This window comes from Adiantum capillus-veneris, chromosome 13 (genome assembly GCF_014529385.1).
Source record: "Adiantum capillus-veneris isolate H3 chromosome 13, ASM1452938v2, whole genome shotgun sequence".
NCBI lineage: Eukaryota > Viridiplantae > Streptophyta > Polypodiopsida > Polypodiales > Pteridaceae > Adiantum > Adiantum capillus-veneris.
The window spans coordinates 54,972,397-54,990,026 of NC_140943.1; the positions used below are offsets into that span (position 1 = coordinate 54,972,397).

General features: G+C 44.0%; 1 protein-coding gene across 1 annotated transcript; it reads left to right on the top strand.

The window, feature by feature from the left end:
• Positions 1-237: 237 nt before the first annotated feature.
• Positions 238-15,004, top strand: LOC147444028 (uncharacterized). The gene is made up of 3 exons (XM_086528061.1): positions 238-381; positions 499-648; positions 14,309-15,004. Exons 1-3 carry the CDS (start codon positions 238-240, stop codon positions 15,002-15,004), a joined length of 990 nt encoding a protein of 329 aa, XP_086384187.1.
• Positions 15,005-17,630: the final 2,626 nt, after the last annotated feature.

A 17,630-nucleotide genomic window follows, 5' to 3' on the forward strand; every position in this document is an offset into this window, starting at 1 on the left:
TTAGGCATGTATATTCAGCTTGTGTAGCAAGCCATTGTTAATTGCAGAAAAAGAGCAGGAACAAGAAGTATTGCAGCTCATTTTTTGTGTTTTTTGGCTCTCGAAACAATGTTTTTTGCATATCTCCGTCAAACGGAGTCGGATGGATATGATCCAGGAGTCTAAGTTGGGGGTTTGACACAATCCAAACGTAATGGTGATTTTCATTTTCTGAAATTCTATTTTGAATTACAGTAGATGCAACAACAACAAGTTTATGCTGCGTTTTTGGACCGAAAATGGAGGTTTTTGGCATATCTCTCACACCCGGACTCGGATACACGTGATTCAGGAGTCTACCCTGAGGTTTTGGCACGTTCTAAACGTGCTGGCTATATCAGAGTTTTGAAATTTTGAGCGCTAAATTTTCTGCAGAAGCCTATCAAGAATCTCGACATTTAGTTTTTATTTGAACCATAATATTGATGTAAACTAATGTAAATAATGCTTAATATGCAGGTAAACATCATAGGACATCGAGTGTCAAGGGAGGTGGTGAAGTATTGGAAACACAATGATGAATACAATACCTACATGTGGATGCTCGAACAAGGCCACATCAATCAAGCACAACCCAATGCTCTCATCGATACCTTGACCACTACACAAGTACGAAGTCAACCTAACTAATTTTGTTATTTACTAATTATGTGGTTTACTTTGTTATTTGTGTAGACTTGAAGAGGTGGCACTAACGAGGGCGAGGACGATGAGGGTGGCCAGGGTGACGATGAGGGTTACTAACTTATACTAATAGTACAATCCCCTCACATTTTGAACGCCCGGCCAAGATCTCTTGTACAACATAATCCCCTCACATTTTGAACGCCCGACCAAGAGCCCTTGTAAATATTTCACTTTTATTTTAGATGCCCGGCTAAAAGGCCTTGTATACATTTTGCAAACTCTTTATAAAAGAAGTTTGTCAATAAATTGTTTTTTAGTTTTTTATGTTTCAAAAGTTGTATGATATTGTGAATTTTTAAATAATAAATAAATGTGATATCTATATTGTAAAAATAAATAAATTCAAGGATCTTTGGATGATTCAAAGTCTTCACATATGGGAACTTGAATCATCCAAGATCCTTGGATTTTTTTTATAAATAAATTGTGATGGGGGATTTTCACAAGCCAAGCTCCCATACCCCTCTTCTCTCGTCCCCACCCCATGAAAACCCCCTCTTAGGGAGGGAGTGATAAAAGGCATTGGAAAAAGTAAGAAAAAAATAAAGTATGATTATGGTAATATATAAGAAAGGTAAAATAGACCACCTCATGCCTGCGGGTAGCCCATCCCCACCTTGCCTCTTTTTTTCTTCACTGTTGCCCCGCCGGGTGTCCCTTTTCCTCTCCTCCACTCAAAAGGTCAACCCCCTCTCTCTTCCCCTTGTCCTTTCTCCTTTCTCTCTCCCCTCAAGCTACCCCACCTCTCACCAATAATGCATTATAACTCACCAATAATGTACCCTAACTCACATGCAACTACCCTATCTTCCAAAATAGTATACCCCACCCCCTCTTTCTCTCTCCTATCATATCCCATGACCCAAATACCCCCCTCTCTCTCTAAAGGGCGCCATGTCTCTTGTCTTGTATCTAAATAACCTCCCCCACACTCACACACACTCAGTTTCCACTGAAAAGAGTGCCCACAGACCCATCCCCACCCGGTGGTTACCTGATTTTTCTTGTGTTCACACACATCTGCACACAGGTTCACCTCTGAACACACTCCCCTCTCTCCCCTCTTGTAATTACTTTATTCTCCATGTCACCTCTAACGTTTTTTCATCAACCCATCTCTCTCTCTTAGTCTCTCTCTCTTGAGACTGCTGTTCTGGTACATATACACACAGCCAGACAAGTGGGACCCATAGTCACGTGGCCTATGTAGATAATGATTTCTTCATTTCTAAATTCTAGAATTTCTCCCCCCTCCTCCCCTATATAAAGAGGGGTCACCATCACACTAAACACACACACCATCACCAAAAGAGTACACTATGCACTATGTGTGCCTAGTGCACACACACACACACACCCACACCATCACCATCACCGCAATCACCATGCTTGTCTTGAGCATGACCTCTAAACCCTTGGCTATGGAAGATGAAGGGCAACTAAATGAAGGATGATGGCCATAATCCTCGTGCGAGTCTTCGCCATCAACTCCCACCTATCCGCCATGTGCTCTACCACTCTCTCCCTTCTCATTCCCCTACCCTATGCTCCCCATTTCATTGCCTAATTCTCTAAATAAAGCTTGGGGTTTTGTGAGTATGTTTTCTTGCAATGTTTTGCCCATGTGAGGTGTGCGGAATCGCCACCTAGTCTTGTGTTTTGGAGTGAGCTTGTGTATATGTGAAGGGTGTGCGGATTCGCCATCCTTTTGTGATGCCTAAGTACTAAGCCGCTATACCCCCTCCCTCACTCTCTCTCTCTCTCTCTCTCTCTCTCTCTCTCTCGATCTCATTCCCTTTCCTTTTCATCATTACTCCCAAGCATCCATCTCTCTTGGATGAAAACTTTGTTATGGTGGTGTGTTGTTTGCGTCCTAGCCGCTGAAGCTAGGTGGTGCCCCCTGTTTGCTTTACCATGACAGGCTCGAGGTGCGCCATTCGGTCCCCGGTGTTTTAGAGGCCGTCGGGGTTCGGGGTTCGCTTTGCTCCCGTCATTTGGTGCCCCCACGGAGGATCTTTTCATGAAACCCTTCAGTTTACAAGACTGAAACCCTAAACTATTGTGAATGGATGAATGGCTAGCAGGATTTGCTAATTGGACGACAGAAGAAGAAGAGCTCCAAGCACAACTAGACGAACTCCGCATCTCCATCGAAGCTCGAGTGCCAAGCGTAACGGTAATCGATTTGCAGTGGGAGAGTCAACCAACACGCCAAACCCAGTGGATATACATAGGCCAAGTGCCAAGAAGAAGAAGGAGAAGGTCGAAACCATGTCCGCAACCTACAACCAACCCACAACAACAAAATGGAAGGAGCTCTACACAATAGAGGATCAACACTATTCTACTTTGAGAATCGGGTAACTCAAGTCACCGAGGTAATTATCACAGTCAGTTTTGAAGTCGCACCTGATGCTGCAGCACAGATAACGGAATCATTGGCTCACACTCTCACTAGAGAAACTAGGGATCTACTGAGTTTGTTTCAGGAAAGAACACCACCCTCTCCCACAAGCTTGGACAGTGACTAAGCACCTCTAAGATTTACATGAATCAGTACAACCTACCTCAAGACAAATCACACATACTAACACGTGTACGCTCAATCAAGGTAATACTGGATTTGAAGGCTCACTACCAGCGCGTCATTGACACCATGCTGGGTGGGGAGCAATTTTTTGAGGTTCTGGCATCAGATCAACCATTTGTCTTACCTTTGGTACAAGGCAATGTACCGTTTGAAGTTTTAATCTATGTCCTAGTATAAGAGGGTATACACGCCTCCTTGTAAAGAAGAAAAAAACTTTTGCAAGTTAAGCAGTGTGTCTTTCTAGCTCTCTCTCAGTAATCATGGCAAGTGTAGCATTTCCAACATTTAAAGGAAATAAGGGGGAGGATTTGGTAACAGACTTCCTAGATGACTTTGAAGTAGCATTTGTAGTGAGCAACAAAGATACGGATGAATCCCGGGTTAGAATCTTTAAGCATCTCATGAAGCTAGAAGCTAGATCATGGTACAATGCACTTCCACAAGCAACCAAGGATGACTAGGAACCCTTAAAAACCGCTTTTAAGAGGCGCTTTGGGGGAGGTACCACTTCAGAAAAGTTGTGGGACAAGTTGAGAGACTTGAAGCAGGAGAGTCTTTTAGAATATGCCACCTATGAGTCCAAATTTGTGGATTTGTGGGAACGGTGGGTTGAGTCACTGGCAAGGGGGGAAGCCGCACCCGATTTCCTAAAAAAAGATCGGTTCACGCATGGCTTATGGCCGCTTCTCAAGGAGAAGATGAAAGGTAGATTCTCGGCTACGTACGAGCTAGCCGTTGAGATTGCTCGCCTTAAAGACAAGAAGCTGTGAATGAAAGCCAAAGAAACCGAGTCAACAGAATCAGGAACATCGCGTCGACCAACAACTACGACAACCACCATTCTACCACCACCACCGGCTCTTGGGGTAAGAGATGACCAACAAGATATGTTGGCCCATATTACTGACCAACTGCAGAATTTGTCGGTCCACTTAATACAACAAGGGAGGAGTCAAGAAAGAGATCAAGACCCTGGAAGAGCATGACGACAAAATAGGGAGTATCATTGCTACAAATGCGTAGAAGACGGTCACGGTATGTACTACTGTCCCAAACCACGACAAAACTATAATAGAGGAGGTAGGAGGAACCAATTGTCACCCCCTAGAGAAAGAACACCCCCACCTCGAGCACCACCCCCACCAACACAAATTCTACGTCCACCCCAGACACCACTACAAGCATCCATCCCACCTCTTCCACCAGCCCCGGACCACCTGATCGCCGTGTAAACATCATAAGGCTAGAAGAGAAAGGAAAAGCCATAGTAGTGGATCCACCCAGAGCAAAGGAGAGGGACAAGGGTAAGGAGAAGGTAACCTTTTTAGAACCACTTGAAGCCATGACTTTGAAAAGAGCTAGGAGGGAGAAAGCTACACAATCAGATGATGAGAGAAGCATGAGAGGAGAAACTAGCAAGAGGCCATCCAGGCCACGACGGAAATTGGGCATCACCGACTTCCAGCTAGGGGAAAGTTCTAAGCCCTATGATCTAACATTGGATGTGGTAGAGCAAGGACCGAAGATTACATGGCCACAGCTGCTGCATCTTGCACCAAAAGTAAGGCGACAATGGTCTAAAATGGTAAGTACAAGACGCTCCAAAACAAAGGTAGCCGGAGCAATTTCGGGATGCAACATGGATGACATCCTTCCAATTGTCGACGTAAACATAAAAGGAAAGAGGGTTGGAAACACCTACATTGATGGAGGTGCAAAAATCTGTGTAATGAGCGAAGCTATGATGCTTCGATTAGGGCTCGAGGTTGACAGGCCTTCTCCATGCAAGGCAAAGATGCCAGACAACGCAAAAGTAAAGTGTGTGGGTGTGGTAAGTGCCGTGAAAATCAAAGCTTTCAACACTGAGGTAGAGGTAGATGTTTTTGTAATGCCTACTAAGGGGGAGGGCTATCCACTAATTTTGGGAAGGCCATGGTTGATGGCCATGAAGGCAAAACAGGACTGGGGTACTGGCCTTTTACGCATGACCGGTAAGAAAGGGGAGACAATCTACTACGACATGAGGATTGGCAAGCAGACGCAAATGAATTTGGAAACATCGGCAGATAAAACCACTAGCGAATCTTCCAGTTCTGAGGAGGAGACCACATCCACCGACGAAAGTGACAGTTCCATTGATGTGATGGGTATCATTATGAAGGATCCACAAAGGGTAAGCACAACTGGTGATCCATCACCAAAAGGGAAACCCAATGAAGAGGAGAGAAAATCACCTGGCCTAGGAGGAAGTAGGTTGGAGGGTATGTTGTCTACGGAATTAACACTTGAGGAGAAAGATAGTTTTTTGCAAATGTTGATGGGATTTCCTAACCTGTTCATTGACAACTATGAAAGAATCACAGGCATTACAGTGGTGGAACATCATATTAAGCTGAAGGAAGGGGTAAAACCAGTTGTGCAAAAGCTACGACGATTGGGGGTCATACAAGAAAAGGCACTCTTGGCCGAGGTAAGGAAACTGCTGGAGGCGGGATTCATCTATCCTGTAGAAAACTCAGAATGGGTGTCACCCATAGTGGTGACGCCTAAAAAGAATGGTAAGTGGAGGGTCTGTGTTGACTACAAACCACTAAATGCAGCTACAAAGAGAGACCACTTTCCTCTCCCTTTCTTGGATGAAATTCTGAATGAAGTAGCGGGTTTTGAATGCTATACCGTCTGTGATGGTTATTCTGGATACTTTCAAATACGCATAGCCTTGGAAGATCAGCTAAAAACCACTTTTATCACGCCATGGGGTTGTTTTGCATACAGGGTTATGCCATTTGGTCTCACAAATGCACCTGCCACATTCCAAAGATATGTCACATATGTTTTTCAACCGTTCTTTGGAACATCCATAAGAGTGTTCATTGATGATTTTTGTATATATAGCTCCCGTATTTCACATTTAGAAAAGGTAACTGAAGGTTTGGCCAGGTTGCAGAGCCTAGGTGGGCAATTAAATGTGGATAAATGCCACATTGGGGAGAGTAAAGTCATTCTACTAGGCCATGAAATTTCAGCAAAAGGTATCAACGCCGACCCAAGTAAGGTGTCCGCACTCATAGCCCTACCTTCACCAACGACCGCACGTCAACTGGTCTTTTTTCTACAGAAGGTGAGGTACTTAAGTAGATTCATACATCTACTATCACAACTTGTTCTACCACTGCAACAACTCACTCAAAGATCAACTTTCACTTGGGACGAGGAAAGCGAACATCACTACAACAAGGTAAAGGAGGTCTTAGCCACTCTGCCAACTATCTCACCACCTAAGTGGGATGAAAAATTCTATGTCAACTCAAGTGTTGGTGATGACTCATTGGGGGCTGTGCTACTCCAAAAGGATACGACGACATCTTTCATGAGGCCAATCTACTTCTCTAGTCTAATGATGACAGCAGGAGAGAAAGGTTTCACCCATGTGGAACACTTAGTCCTAGCTCTTAGATTTGCAACTACAAAGTTTAGGTCATATTTGCTGCCTAAGCAATTTGTGATTCTAACCACGGATGAAATATTTCCCTATGTTGTACAACACATGGATGTGTCTGCTAGAATTACTAAATGGCTAGTTCGTCTGCAAGAGTTTGACTACACGGTACAGGTAGAAAGCACGACAAGGGCAAGTTTGGGGAGACTCATGACCTACCAAGTCTTTGAAGGGAAGGAGAAGCAATCTAAGGAAGGAGAAGTCCGATTACCTCCAGTACCACCGATGGTAGAAGGAGCATACTCTCTCTACTTTGATGGAGCCTACAAGCGAGCGTCCGACAAAGCAGCTGCAGGCATAGTGGTCTTTGATAACAAAGATATTTTCGTTGGGCCAATTGTTAGATTCACATTCTAACAATGAAGCTGAGTATGCAGCATTAACCAAGGGTCTACAATGGTGCGTCTCACAAGGTGTACAATGCTTTAATGTATTTGGGGATGCTCTACTTCTGGTAAGGCAAGTAAATGGAGCATGGACATGCAAGAATCCTAGTTTAAGGACTCACTTAAGTGGTGTAAAAACCTTGTTGGGTAAGTTTGAAGAAGTTCAAATACACCATATCCCAAGGGCTCAAAACCAAGAAGCAGATGCCCTAGCAAGTGAAAAACTACAAGAAGTGGTGGTTGGAGCAATAATGCTAAAGCTCCCTCTATTTCAAGGCAGTGGTGCCTTGCCTGACATCATGCATTTTTTGGAAACAGGAGAATGCCCATCAGATTTAACAAAGGGACAGAAGCAATGGCTGACGCGGAAGGCCACAAGGTATCGACTCATCAATGATGGTTTGTACTGTAAGGGTAAGGACCAAATACTCAGGAAGGTCCCTCTCTCTCAGGAAATCACGGGAGTAATTGCTAGTTGTCACGACGGGGTTTGTGGTGGTCACTTTGCCCTAGACATAACAAGTAGGAAAATCTTGCAGGCAGGCTTCATATGGCCTAGCCTCAACCGTGATGTACACCACTGGTGCAAAACGTGTAAGTTGTGTCAAAAGGCCGGCACTAGGTCACTTATGCCTGAACCACAGACACCTATTCTCTCATATGGCCCATTTGAAAAATGGGGTATTGATGCCATTGGGCCATTACCTAGGGCCAACTCAGGAAAATTCTACATTATCATGGGGGTCGACTACATGACTAGATGGGCAGAGGCTACAGCCACCACTAGAATCACAGCGATAGAGGTAGCTAAATTTATCTACGAGCACATATGCTGTAGGTTTGGCACACCTTTAGAGATCATCTCTGATAGAGGACAAGGTTTCAGAGCAGACTTGGTAGGAGAATTAATGCAGAAATTGGGCATTACAAGGAGGCACTCTTCACCATATTACCCTCAATGTAATGGCCTAGTTGAAAAGATAAATGGAATGGTTTCTAAAATTATTACCAAGCAGGTAAACAATCATCCTGGAGACTGGGATAAGTATCTACTACCAGCTTTATGGGCCTACAGAACTTCATTTCGTACATCCTTGGGATTCACACCGTATCATCTAGTATTTGGTAAGGAAGCAATCTTGCCCATTGAAGTGCAACTACAAAGTCTCAGAGTAATGGCAAGCCAGCTTCAACAGCCCAACATGCATTTGAGAGATCACATCATCAACTTGGAAAGACTGCAGCTGGACAGAGAAGAAGCAATAAATTATTATGCAGCACAAGCAGAGCATAGACGGCTTAGCTTTAACGAGCATCTCCGGAAAAAAGAATTGAAGAAAGGAATGTTGGTGCTCCGCTATGACAATCGCTTCGGCACGCGCAAGGATAAGAAACTCCTACTCCAATGGGAAGGTCCTTTCATCGTCAGGAAAAAGTATGCCAATGGAAGCTACCAGCTTATGGAGGCTGATGGAAAACTTCATAAAACCAGGGTAAATGGTTGGCGACTTAAACCTTATTTTCTTCGATTTGACCAGGCTCCACCAATTGACATTCCAGATGAGGACACACCATCAGCCGCCACCTCCGACGATATTGATCAAACAGATGAGCTAGAGACATGAATGCCTCTAGCCAAAAGGGGAGGGCTAATGATGGGGGCTTTTCACAAGCCAAGCTCCCATACCCCTCTTCTCTCGTCCCCACCCCATGAAAACCCCCTCTTAGGGAGGGAGTGATAAAAGGCATTGGAAAAAGTAAGAAAAAAAATAAAGTATGATTATGTAAATATATAAGAAAGGTAAAATAGGCCACCTCATGCCTGCGGGTAGCCCATCCCCACCTTGCCTCTTTTTTTCTTCACTGTTGCCTCGCCGGGTGTCCCTTTTCCTCTCCTCCACTCAAAAGGTCAACCCCCTCTCTCTTCCCCTTGTCCTTTCTCCTTTCTCTCTCCCCTTAAGCTACCCCACCTCTCACCAATAATGCATTATAACTCACCAATAATGCACCCTAACTCACATGCAACTTACCCTATCTTCCAAAATAGTATACCCCACCCCCTCTTTCTCTCTCCTATCATATCCCATGACCCAAATACCCCCCCCTCTCTCTAAAGGGTGCCATGTCTCTTGTCTTGTAGCTAAATAACCTCCCCCACACTCACACACACTCAGTTTCCACTGAAAAAAGTGCCCACAGACCCATCCCCACCCGGTGGTTACCTGATTTTTCTTGTGTTCACACACATCTGCACACAGATTCACCTCTGAACACACTCCCCTCTGTCCCCTCTTGTAATTACTTTATTCTCCATGTCACCTCTCACTTTTTTTCATCAACCCATCTCTCTCTCTTAGTCTCTCTCTCATGAGACTGCTGTTCTAGCACATATACACACAGCCAGACAAGTGGGGCCCCCAGTCACATGGCCTATGTAGATAATGATTTCTTCATTTCTAAATTCTAGAATTTCTCCCCCCTCCTCCCCTATATAAAGAGGGGTCACCATCACACTAAACACACACACCATCACCAAAAGAGTACACTATGCACTATGTGTGCCTAGTGCACACACACACACACCCACACCATCACCATCACCGCAATCACAATGCTTGTCTTGAGCATGACCTCTACACCCTTGGCTATGGAAGATGAAGGGCAACTAAATGAAGGATGATGGCCATAATCCTCGTGCGAGTCTTCGCCATCAACTCCCACATATCCGCCATGTGCTCTACCACTCTCTCCCTTCTCATTCCCCTACCCTATGCTCCCCATTTCATCGCCTAATTCTCTAAATAAAGCTTGGGGTTTTGTGAGTATGTTTTCTTGCAATGTTTTGCCCATGTGAGGTGTGCGGAATCGCCACCTAGTCTTGTGTTTTGGAGTGAGCTTGTGTATATGTGAAGGGTGTGCGGATTCGCCATCCTTTTGTGATGCCTAAGTACTAAGCCGCTATACCCCCTCCCTCTCTCTCTCTCTCTCTCTCTCTCTCACTTGATCTCATTCCCTTTCCTTTTCATCATTACTCCCAAGCATCCATCTCTCTTGGATGAAAACTTTGTTATGGTGGTGTGTTGTTTGCGTCATAGCCGCTGAAGCTAGGTGGTGCCCCCTGTTTGCTTTACCATGACAGGCTCGAGGCGCGCCATTCGGTCCCCGGTGTTTTAGAGGCCGTCGGGGTTCGGGGTTCGCTTTGCTCCCGTCAATTGCATGGAGGGTATAATTGCGGCTATCACAGTGGCTATCAACGTGACAATCTGCGTGGCAATTACTAAATGCATACCTACGCTTATACCCTTGAGGATTACTGTTAGATGACGGTCGTGCTACACGGGTTGACATGTGTGCTGATACAAGTGTGCCCAATCCTTTTTCTCTCCAAAAACTCTTGTTGATGCACGGCTATTCTAGAGACATTGAACCCCCTTTCTTATAGTGATAGTCCAAAGGGAGGATTGGGTACTAGAAAAAATTTGCAACGTTGGAGGTTTTTGCAACAGTTTATAGAAGCATTGGTAAACAAAGAAAATCCAATGTTGGAGTGTGAAAAATGAAGCCTTAGGTTTTTGTAGTGCTACATCACATGAGTAGTGTTGGAAAATTGAAAAGAAAATCTGTAATGCTACAAAGAGCAAGAGAAAGTGACGGTGTGTATGCACACATATACATACACATACACTCCAACTTTGGGTTTTGAGAACTTCGGCATTTTCGAGCACGAAAGACAATTCTGTATGGCGGCTGAAGTCGACATGGATACCCAATTTTCTCGACATTGACAACCCATTTTTCTGGCTTGTGGCATCGGCTTCTCCTCCAACATTGACATGCAAGGGTGAGGTGCCACTTCCATAGATGAAGTGGCACATGACATTGGCATGCAAGGGTGAGGTGCCACTTCCATAGATGAAGTGGCACATGACATTGGCATCGGTGTTGGCATCAACTACATATTTTCACATGCTCTATGGCATTGTAGAGAGCGAGACAAAGAGACAGTTTGTTGACCGTGAGAGGCAGGTTACAGATTGTCATTAGCAACAGTTGTATGTATTTCTTAGAGCATTGTTTTAGATTGCCATATGTGTTTGGCCATCATGTATGTTCTTTGTGGTATTGCCTATACATATCCATTGACACTTTGTAATGGAAATGGGCTATGAACTTTGAGCGTAGCAGAATTAGGGAATTAGATAAAGCAGTTTTGTGAGATTACTTTTGTGAGCATAGCGGGTGAACTTAATTGATGGTAGCAACATAAACATGGTATTTAGTTAACTTGGCATGAACAATACTTTTGCAAGAGATACTTGGTACAATACAATCTTTGTGTTCCTTGTGACCTAGGTGATGCAATGAAGAGCAGGAAATGAGGATAGGGAAGAGGAAGAAGAAACATTCATAGGAGAAAGAAATAGTTCCTCACTTATCATCACTCTTCTTGCTAGCATACATAATAGCATAGTAATGAAGATGGAGAAGATGGCAAGCTTAAGTATTGAAGCATGGCTCTTGGTTGGATTTGCATTCCATAGCCAAGAGTGTTGGTGTAGGCTCTTACTTCTCACAAGCTTGGAGAAGGAGGTGGAGTTCCTCAACTTTCACCAAGTGAGAACGAATCCACAAATGAGTGTGTGTGGTGTATATCCCCCTAGCACCCCCCTTGCTTTCTTGGGCGCGTTGTAACTTTTCCACATGCTGCAAGCTCATTGGACCCCTCTCCCGGCCTCTAGCCAATCACATGCTGCATGCATTCAAGTACATGGGTAGTCTTTTGACATGTGTCCTTCTTACCCCTTAGAGAGAGAGAGAGAGAGCTTGAAAATATGTAGATATTTGTTGGATGGAACTAGAAGCTCATTGGACCCCTCTTTAGCCCAACCAATAGCAATCAAACACACCATGTGGTTAAGCATAGGGAGAGTCTGACATGTGTCCCATGTGCCCTTTGAAAAAGGAGTGCCCTTTGGGTGAATGTAAAGTTAAGTCAAAGATTCCCCTAACTTTTGGACTTTCATGCATAGGAAGCTTCTCAAGCTCCTTCCTCATTAAGTTGATAGGGTCTCTTTTTGATTCAAGCACCTTAACCCCGCATGTATGGGAAGCTTCTCAAGCACCTTCCTCATTAAGTTTGTAGGGTCTCTTTTTCACTCAAGCACCTTACGCCCCATGTATGGGAAGCTTCTCAAGCACCTTCCTCATTAAGTTTGTAGGGTCTCTTTTTGACTCAAGCACCTTACCCCCCCATTAAGTATGACAAGCACCTCAAGTACCTTAGTCATCACGCATGACAAGCACCTCAAGCACCTTAGTCATCAAGCACGACAAGCACCTCAAGTTTACGACGAGTTCCCACCTGCCTTAGGTCAAAGGACTTTGAACACTAACCATTGGAGGTCTTTAATGAAGCTAACCCTAAGGTCTTTTAAGCTCCATTAGATGCACATTGCTCTTTAATAAACTACCTCCTTTTGGACCCTTATTGAGATGTAACCATCTCTCCTCTTGGTCCCCTGCTGAGGTAAGTCTAAAAGCACTTATTGCACATTGCTCTTTGATAGACCATCTCCTTTTGGACCCCTATTGAGATGCAACCATATCTCCTTTTGGTCCCGTGTTGAGATAGGTCTAGAAGCACATGTCTCTATTCTAACTCTTGTTCTTGTTTATTCTCCCACATTAAATGATCAATTTAATATGAGAAAATCATTTGGTAAAGTTAGATATTATATTATGACACGCTTTCTCAAAAACAACCCTTGGATATAGATTTGCATACACAAGGACAATCATAGGTTCTTTTCACAAATGGGATTCTAGATGCATATGGTTGTGCTCTATTGAGAGCAGATACAGGTGCTTTTATGCCAAGTTGGCAACCTTTGATAGTTCTTCTGAGTAGTATATTCCATTTTATGTCCTCTTATCAGTCTATTTACATTTTATCTGTTGATTTGCTGAGTTTTACTTGAGATTTTGATCTTCATATAGAGGATACTCTGTTTTATTCTCTATGAAATTTATCTCAATATATTGAATGAAATTTATATGAATACTCCTTATTCCTCAAAATCATGATAACAAGTTTCAAACAAGTAAACAAGATATCTAGCACAATGAAGCACACCATATGCTTTCTAAGAGGATGTAAATTGCAACTTTGTTAAAAGTGGCAAAATCATTTCTTTGCATAGTTCAGCTTCCAAGATCTTTACAAAGCATAGGGTTGAAGGTGTACTAGAATTTATGGCCCCAAGGATGTATTTAGTTCTTCTCAACCCATAAAGCCAACTTTATGGATGTATAAGAAGCTATCCAATTGTAACAAATCTTGATAGCTGCTTGTTTACCAAGAGATAAAAGATCCCAATTACCCAACCAAGTAGCTATCAAATCTTGATAGATGCTTGTTTAAGTCCAAGAGATAAATGGTTCCAATTACCCAACCAAGTGTCAAACAAGCAACTATCAAATCTTGATAGTTGCTTATTTAACAAGAGATAAAAGATTTCAATTACCCAACCATGTGTTAAAAGCCATCCTATTTGTCAAGATTTCAATTACCCAACCAAGTGTTAAAAACCATCCTATTTGTCCAATACTTTGATTACATAGTTGGATAAGAAAACAGTGTAAAACTAGGTAATGCATCTCTCCATTATGTACTAGAATAATCATTTAGGTTATGAATTGTTGTTGTAGCACCCCTAATGTTTTGCCAAGACCCTTTGCACCCATGTCATAAGTGCTTACAACCCTTCAACTCATTCTCATGATGTACTGAAGAGTAAAGCACAACATTTAATGTTGCTGGCTGCGATAAAAATTTGCAATTAATAATGTGAGCATGACCTAATGTACAAATTTTAAAGCATGAGTATCGAGAAGAGAAGACGACATTATAGAAGTAGAATAGAATAAGTAGTCCTTTATTTATAATTTCATTAGGGGATGCCTTAAATTTGTTAGGACGCATGGGACTACAAACACTAGATTACAAGTGTTCAATGTTGGTTGACTATCATATTGTGTCGGGAGGTTGACTGTGTTGGGCCTTTTTATTCCTAACAATCATTTGGGGGGGTGTGCCGACGCACCAAGTGTCCTAGTAGGCCGAGTGTCCTAGTTGAGGGTGTTTTGGACGCTGGCGATGAGGCGGCGCACTTCATCATCATCAATGCCAAGAGTGGTCTCGAGCACCTCCTCGGGGAGAGGCGGATGGGAGGCGAAGAGGGCAACGGCGAGTTGGGAGGCACCAGGGTTTTGGCTATTGAGGGCGGCGATGGCAAGGGCAGGCTTGGATTTTTCTGGGTTGAATTGGAAGTGGACGAGGCCACGGGGAAATACGAAGAGATCACCAGCATAGATGGTTTGGTAGAAGAACTGGTTGGCGGTTGGTTGGGTGGAGGTGGAGACGAAGCCTACGAGCAGCGTGCCTTGGGCGAGGTAGAGGACTTCGGTAGCACGGGGGTGTACGTGCGGCGGGTTGATGCCGCGGGGCTTGTAGTCGATGCGGGCAATGGAGAGGCCTTGCGTGTTGAGGGCGCCGAAGTTGGCGGCGGTGAGGAGGTTGACAGCGGAGCCGAGGTTTCCGGTGAAGTTAGTGGCGTTGCGGAGCAGGTGGGAGGCGAAGTCAGAGGATTGCACGGCAGCGGCAGGCTTGCATGGCAGGCCGTTGATGTTGAGGGTGAGCTGGAGCTTCTGCAGCTCGTCGGGGCTGAGGGCCACGCAGAAGTCTTGCAAGGGGTCCTCGTCAGCAGCGCGAACAGTTGGAGGCAAGGGTGCGGCCAACCCTAGCAGCAGCAGCGCTAGCTGCAGGGCAGCCACAAGCTGCTTGGGCGACATTTATATTGTTAAAAGGAGTAGCTGCGGTGATGCAGAGGCGCGATCAGGGCTGGGCTGGGGTGAGAATATGTTTTTTTTCTGAGTTAAAAACAAATCTCTATGAAAGAAAGAAAGTTATAATATGTTATTTGATTTGCAGAGGATAAATAAGATCCCAGAGTAGTGTGAAGGTGTACTGAAGGAAAGTTGAGTCTCTGCTTTGTGTGTGTGTGTGTGTGCGCGCGCGCGCATGCGTGCACGTGTAGTGTGAGTGTGTGTGTTGTGGAGGTATCATGGTTAAGTGGTTGGTGGTGCCGAGCATGCATACAGGTAAAGAGCTGTGTGTGTGTGTGTGTGTGAGAGTGCCGATGTAGGGCTGCCGAGAGAGTGTGCAGCAGCGAACCCTTCTGCTGCTCCTATGTCACGACATTTTCAACAAAACAAATTACCTCCGGTTTCAAATTATCACATCACCCGTCACTCTCAAAGCAACACAAACTATTAACAAAGCTTCTATATAGTCTCGAAGGGTACCTAAGGATAGCTTCTGAGATTTGGCACGTTACCTGCTTGTTCCTTGTTGTTGATGTGCGTCTGGACTTCGTCAACATTTTGATTTTTTAACCACGTAAATTATGTTTAGATGATCAGGACGACCTTTTCATCGGTTTCAAATTATCATCCTTACATGTGACACGACAACACCCAAAAAGCGCTCCAAATGTCGCGACTCACAACCAAATAGTCCTTGACTAAAGGATAGCTTGGCATTGTTTTGGCTATAAATTGTATGGGCTGCTTCTAGTCCCCAAGGTTTCCTTCTCTCGGACGACATGCGGGCCAAGTGGTGTCAGAGGCAACTATGTTTGTAGTGAAGCTAGGCCTGGGGCATGGTAGCTGCATCTTTCATTTTGAGAATGGGGGATTCAAATCCAAGCATCACTTGACATGCACAACACCGCCGCGACAAGATTGACAACGTCGAATAGTTATCCCATGGATTTCGTCCACTAATCAAGTTGATACATTTAGAAGGGGCAAGCCCCATAGAGAGATATAGAAGGAGAGAGGTGCTACTGAGTTTAAGAAAAGTATTGACAACGTCAAAAAATTCTCCCATGGCTTTCGTCCACTAATCAAGCTGATACATTTAGAAGGGGCAAGCCCCATAAAGAGATAGAGAAGGGGAGAGGTGCTATTGAGTAACATGGCAATATAAGGGCCATCATTATTAGCATTCCGGTCATCTCAATGAGTAGTATCATTACCAAAAATGCTCGTGCTTGCTTATGTCATATCAATAATAAATGTAGTCTAACATTTATCGGGGCAAACTATGTGGTGACCTTGATGTCTCAACACTCTCTTGGAAGCCAAACACCATCTCTTCTACTACATGTGCATCACTCAAAATCATGTTTCAACTTCTGTTCTCCAAGGGTCTTAATTATAAAGACATCCGTAGTCATGTACCTAAGGTCAATGACGAACCCTATCTCTCATAAAGTGGTAGGTGCTTCACCCATGCACGAAACACTTGATTTTGTGCTAGTTGTATGCTAGTAAGATTGGACTCAAGTTAAATGACAGCTAGTCTCTCGACCTGCATTGTAACATTTAATGGCCTAAAAACTTGTGTGTAGCGGAAATTAGCATGAACATAGTGGGCATTTCATTAGAATAGATTCTTAATGAGAACTACAAGAGTGCTTGGGTGGAGAGAGCAACAAAAAGCATAACACCTAGTTAGATAGCATGAACAATACTTTCAAAAGAGAGAGAAATTAAGCTATTGACAAAAGTTGAGGACCGGATTTACATGGAACCGGTCCCCCCTCCAAAAGGCTTTGTATTATGGTTTCTCCCATCAAGAGAGACATTGTACAATATAATTCTTTGTGTTCCTTCAAGACTAGCTAGTGCAATGAAGATGAAAGCTTCATGCACCAAGCAAAACACTTCTCAAACACAACATCAATTATCTCCGGTCTCAGACCCAAGACCTCACACACTTTCAAAGATGGTGAGTGTTAGCGGGGTCTGAGAGTAGATTGAGAGGAAGACGGAGTAGTCTTACGTGAAAGATGTACATCTCCTCACATAATCACTCATATTAGCATAGCTTAGCTTAGTAATTAGCATGGTAGAGGAGATGCGCATGCATTGAAGCTTGGCTCTTGGTTGGATTTGCATCACAAAGCCAAGAGTTGTTGGTGTAGGCCTCCCTTCTCACAAGCTTGGAGTAGGTGATAAGCTTTCCATTAAATCTTGAGAAGGAGAGAGAGTCTTCTTTACTTCACACATGAGATTATGTGAGTGTGTGTGTGATAATGCCTTGCAGAAATGAGCTATTTGACCCCTCTTGCTATTTGATCATGCTCCACTCTCATTGGACCTCGCTAGGGCTAGCCAATGATAATTAAACAGTATAAGTGATAGCCTTCTGACATGTGTCCCCCTTTCCCCTTTTGTGAGAGCTTGATGTAATCAATAAATGCAACTAAACTCTCATTGGACCCCTTTGCCTCCTGGCAATAGGAATCAAGCAAGCCATTGGGCTGCTGAATGCTCATTGGACCCCTTGGGAGACTGTCCAATA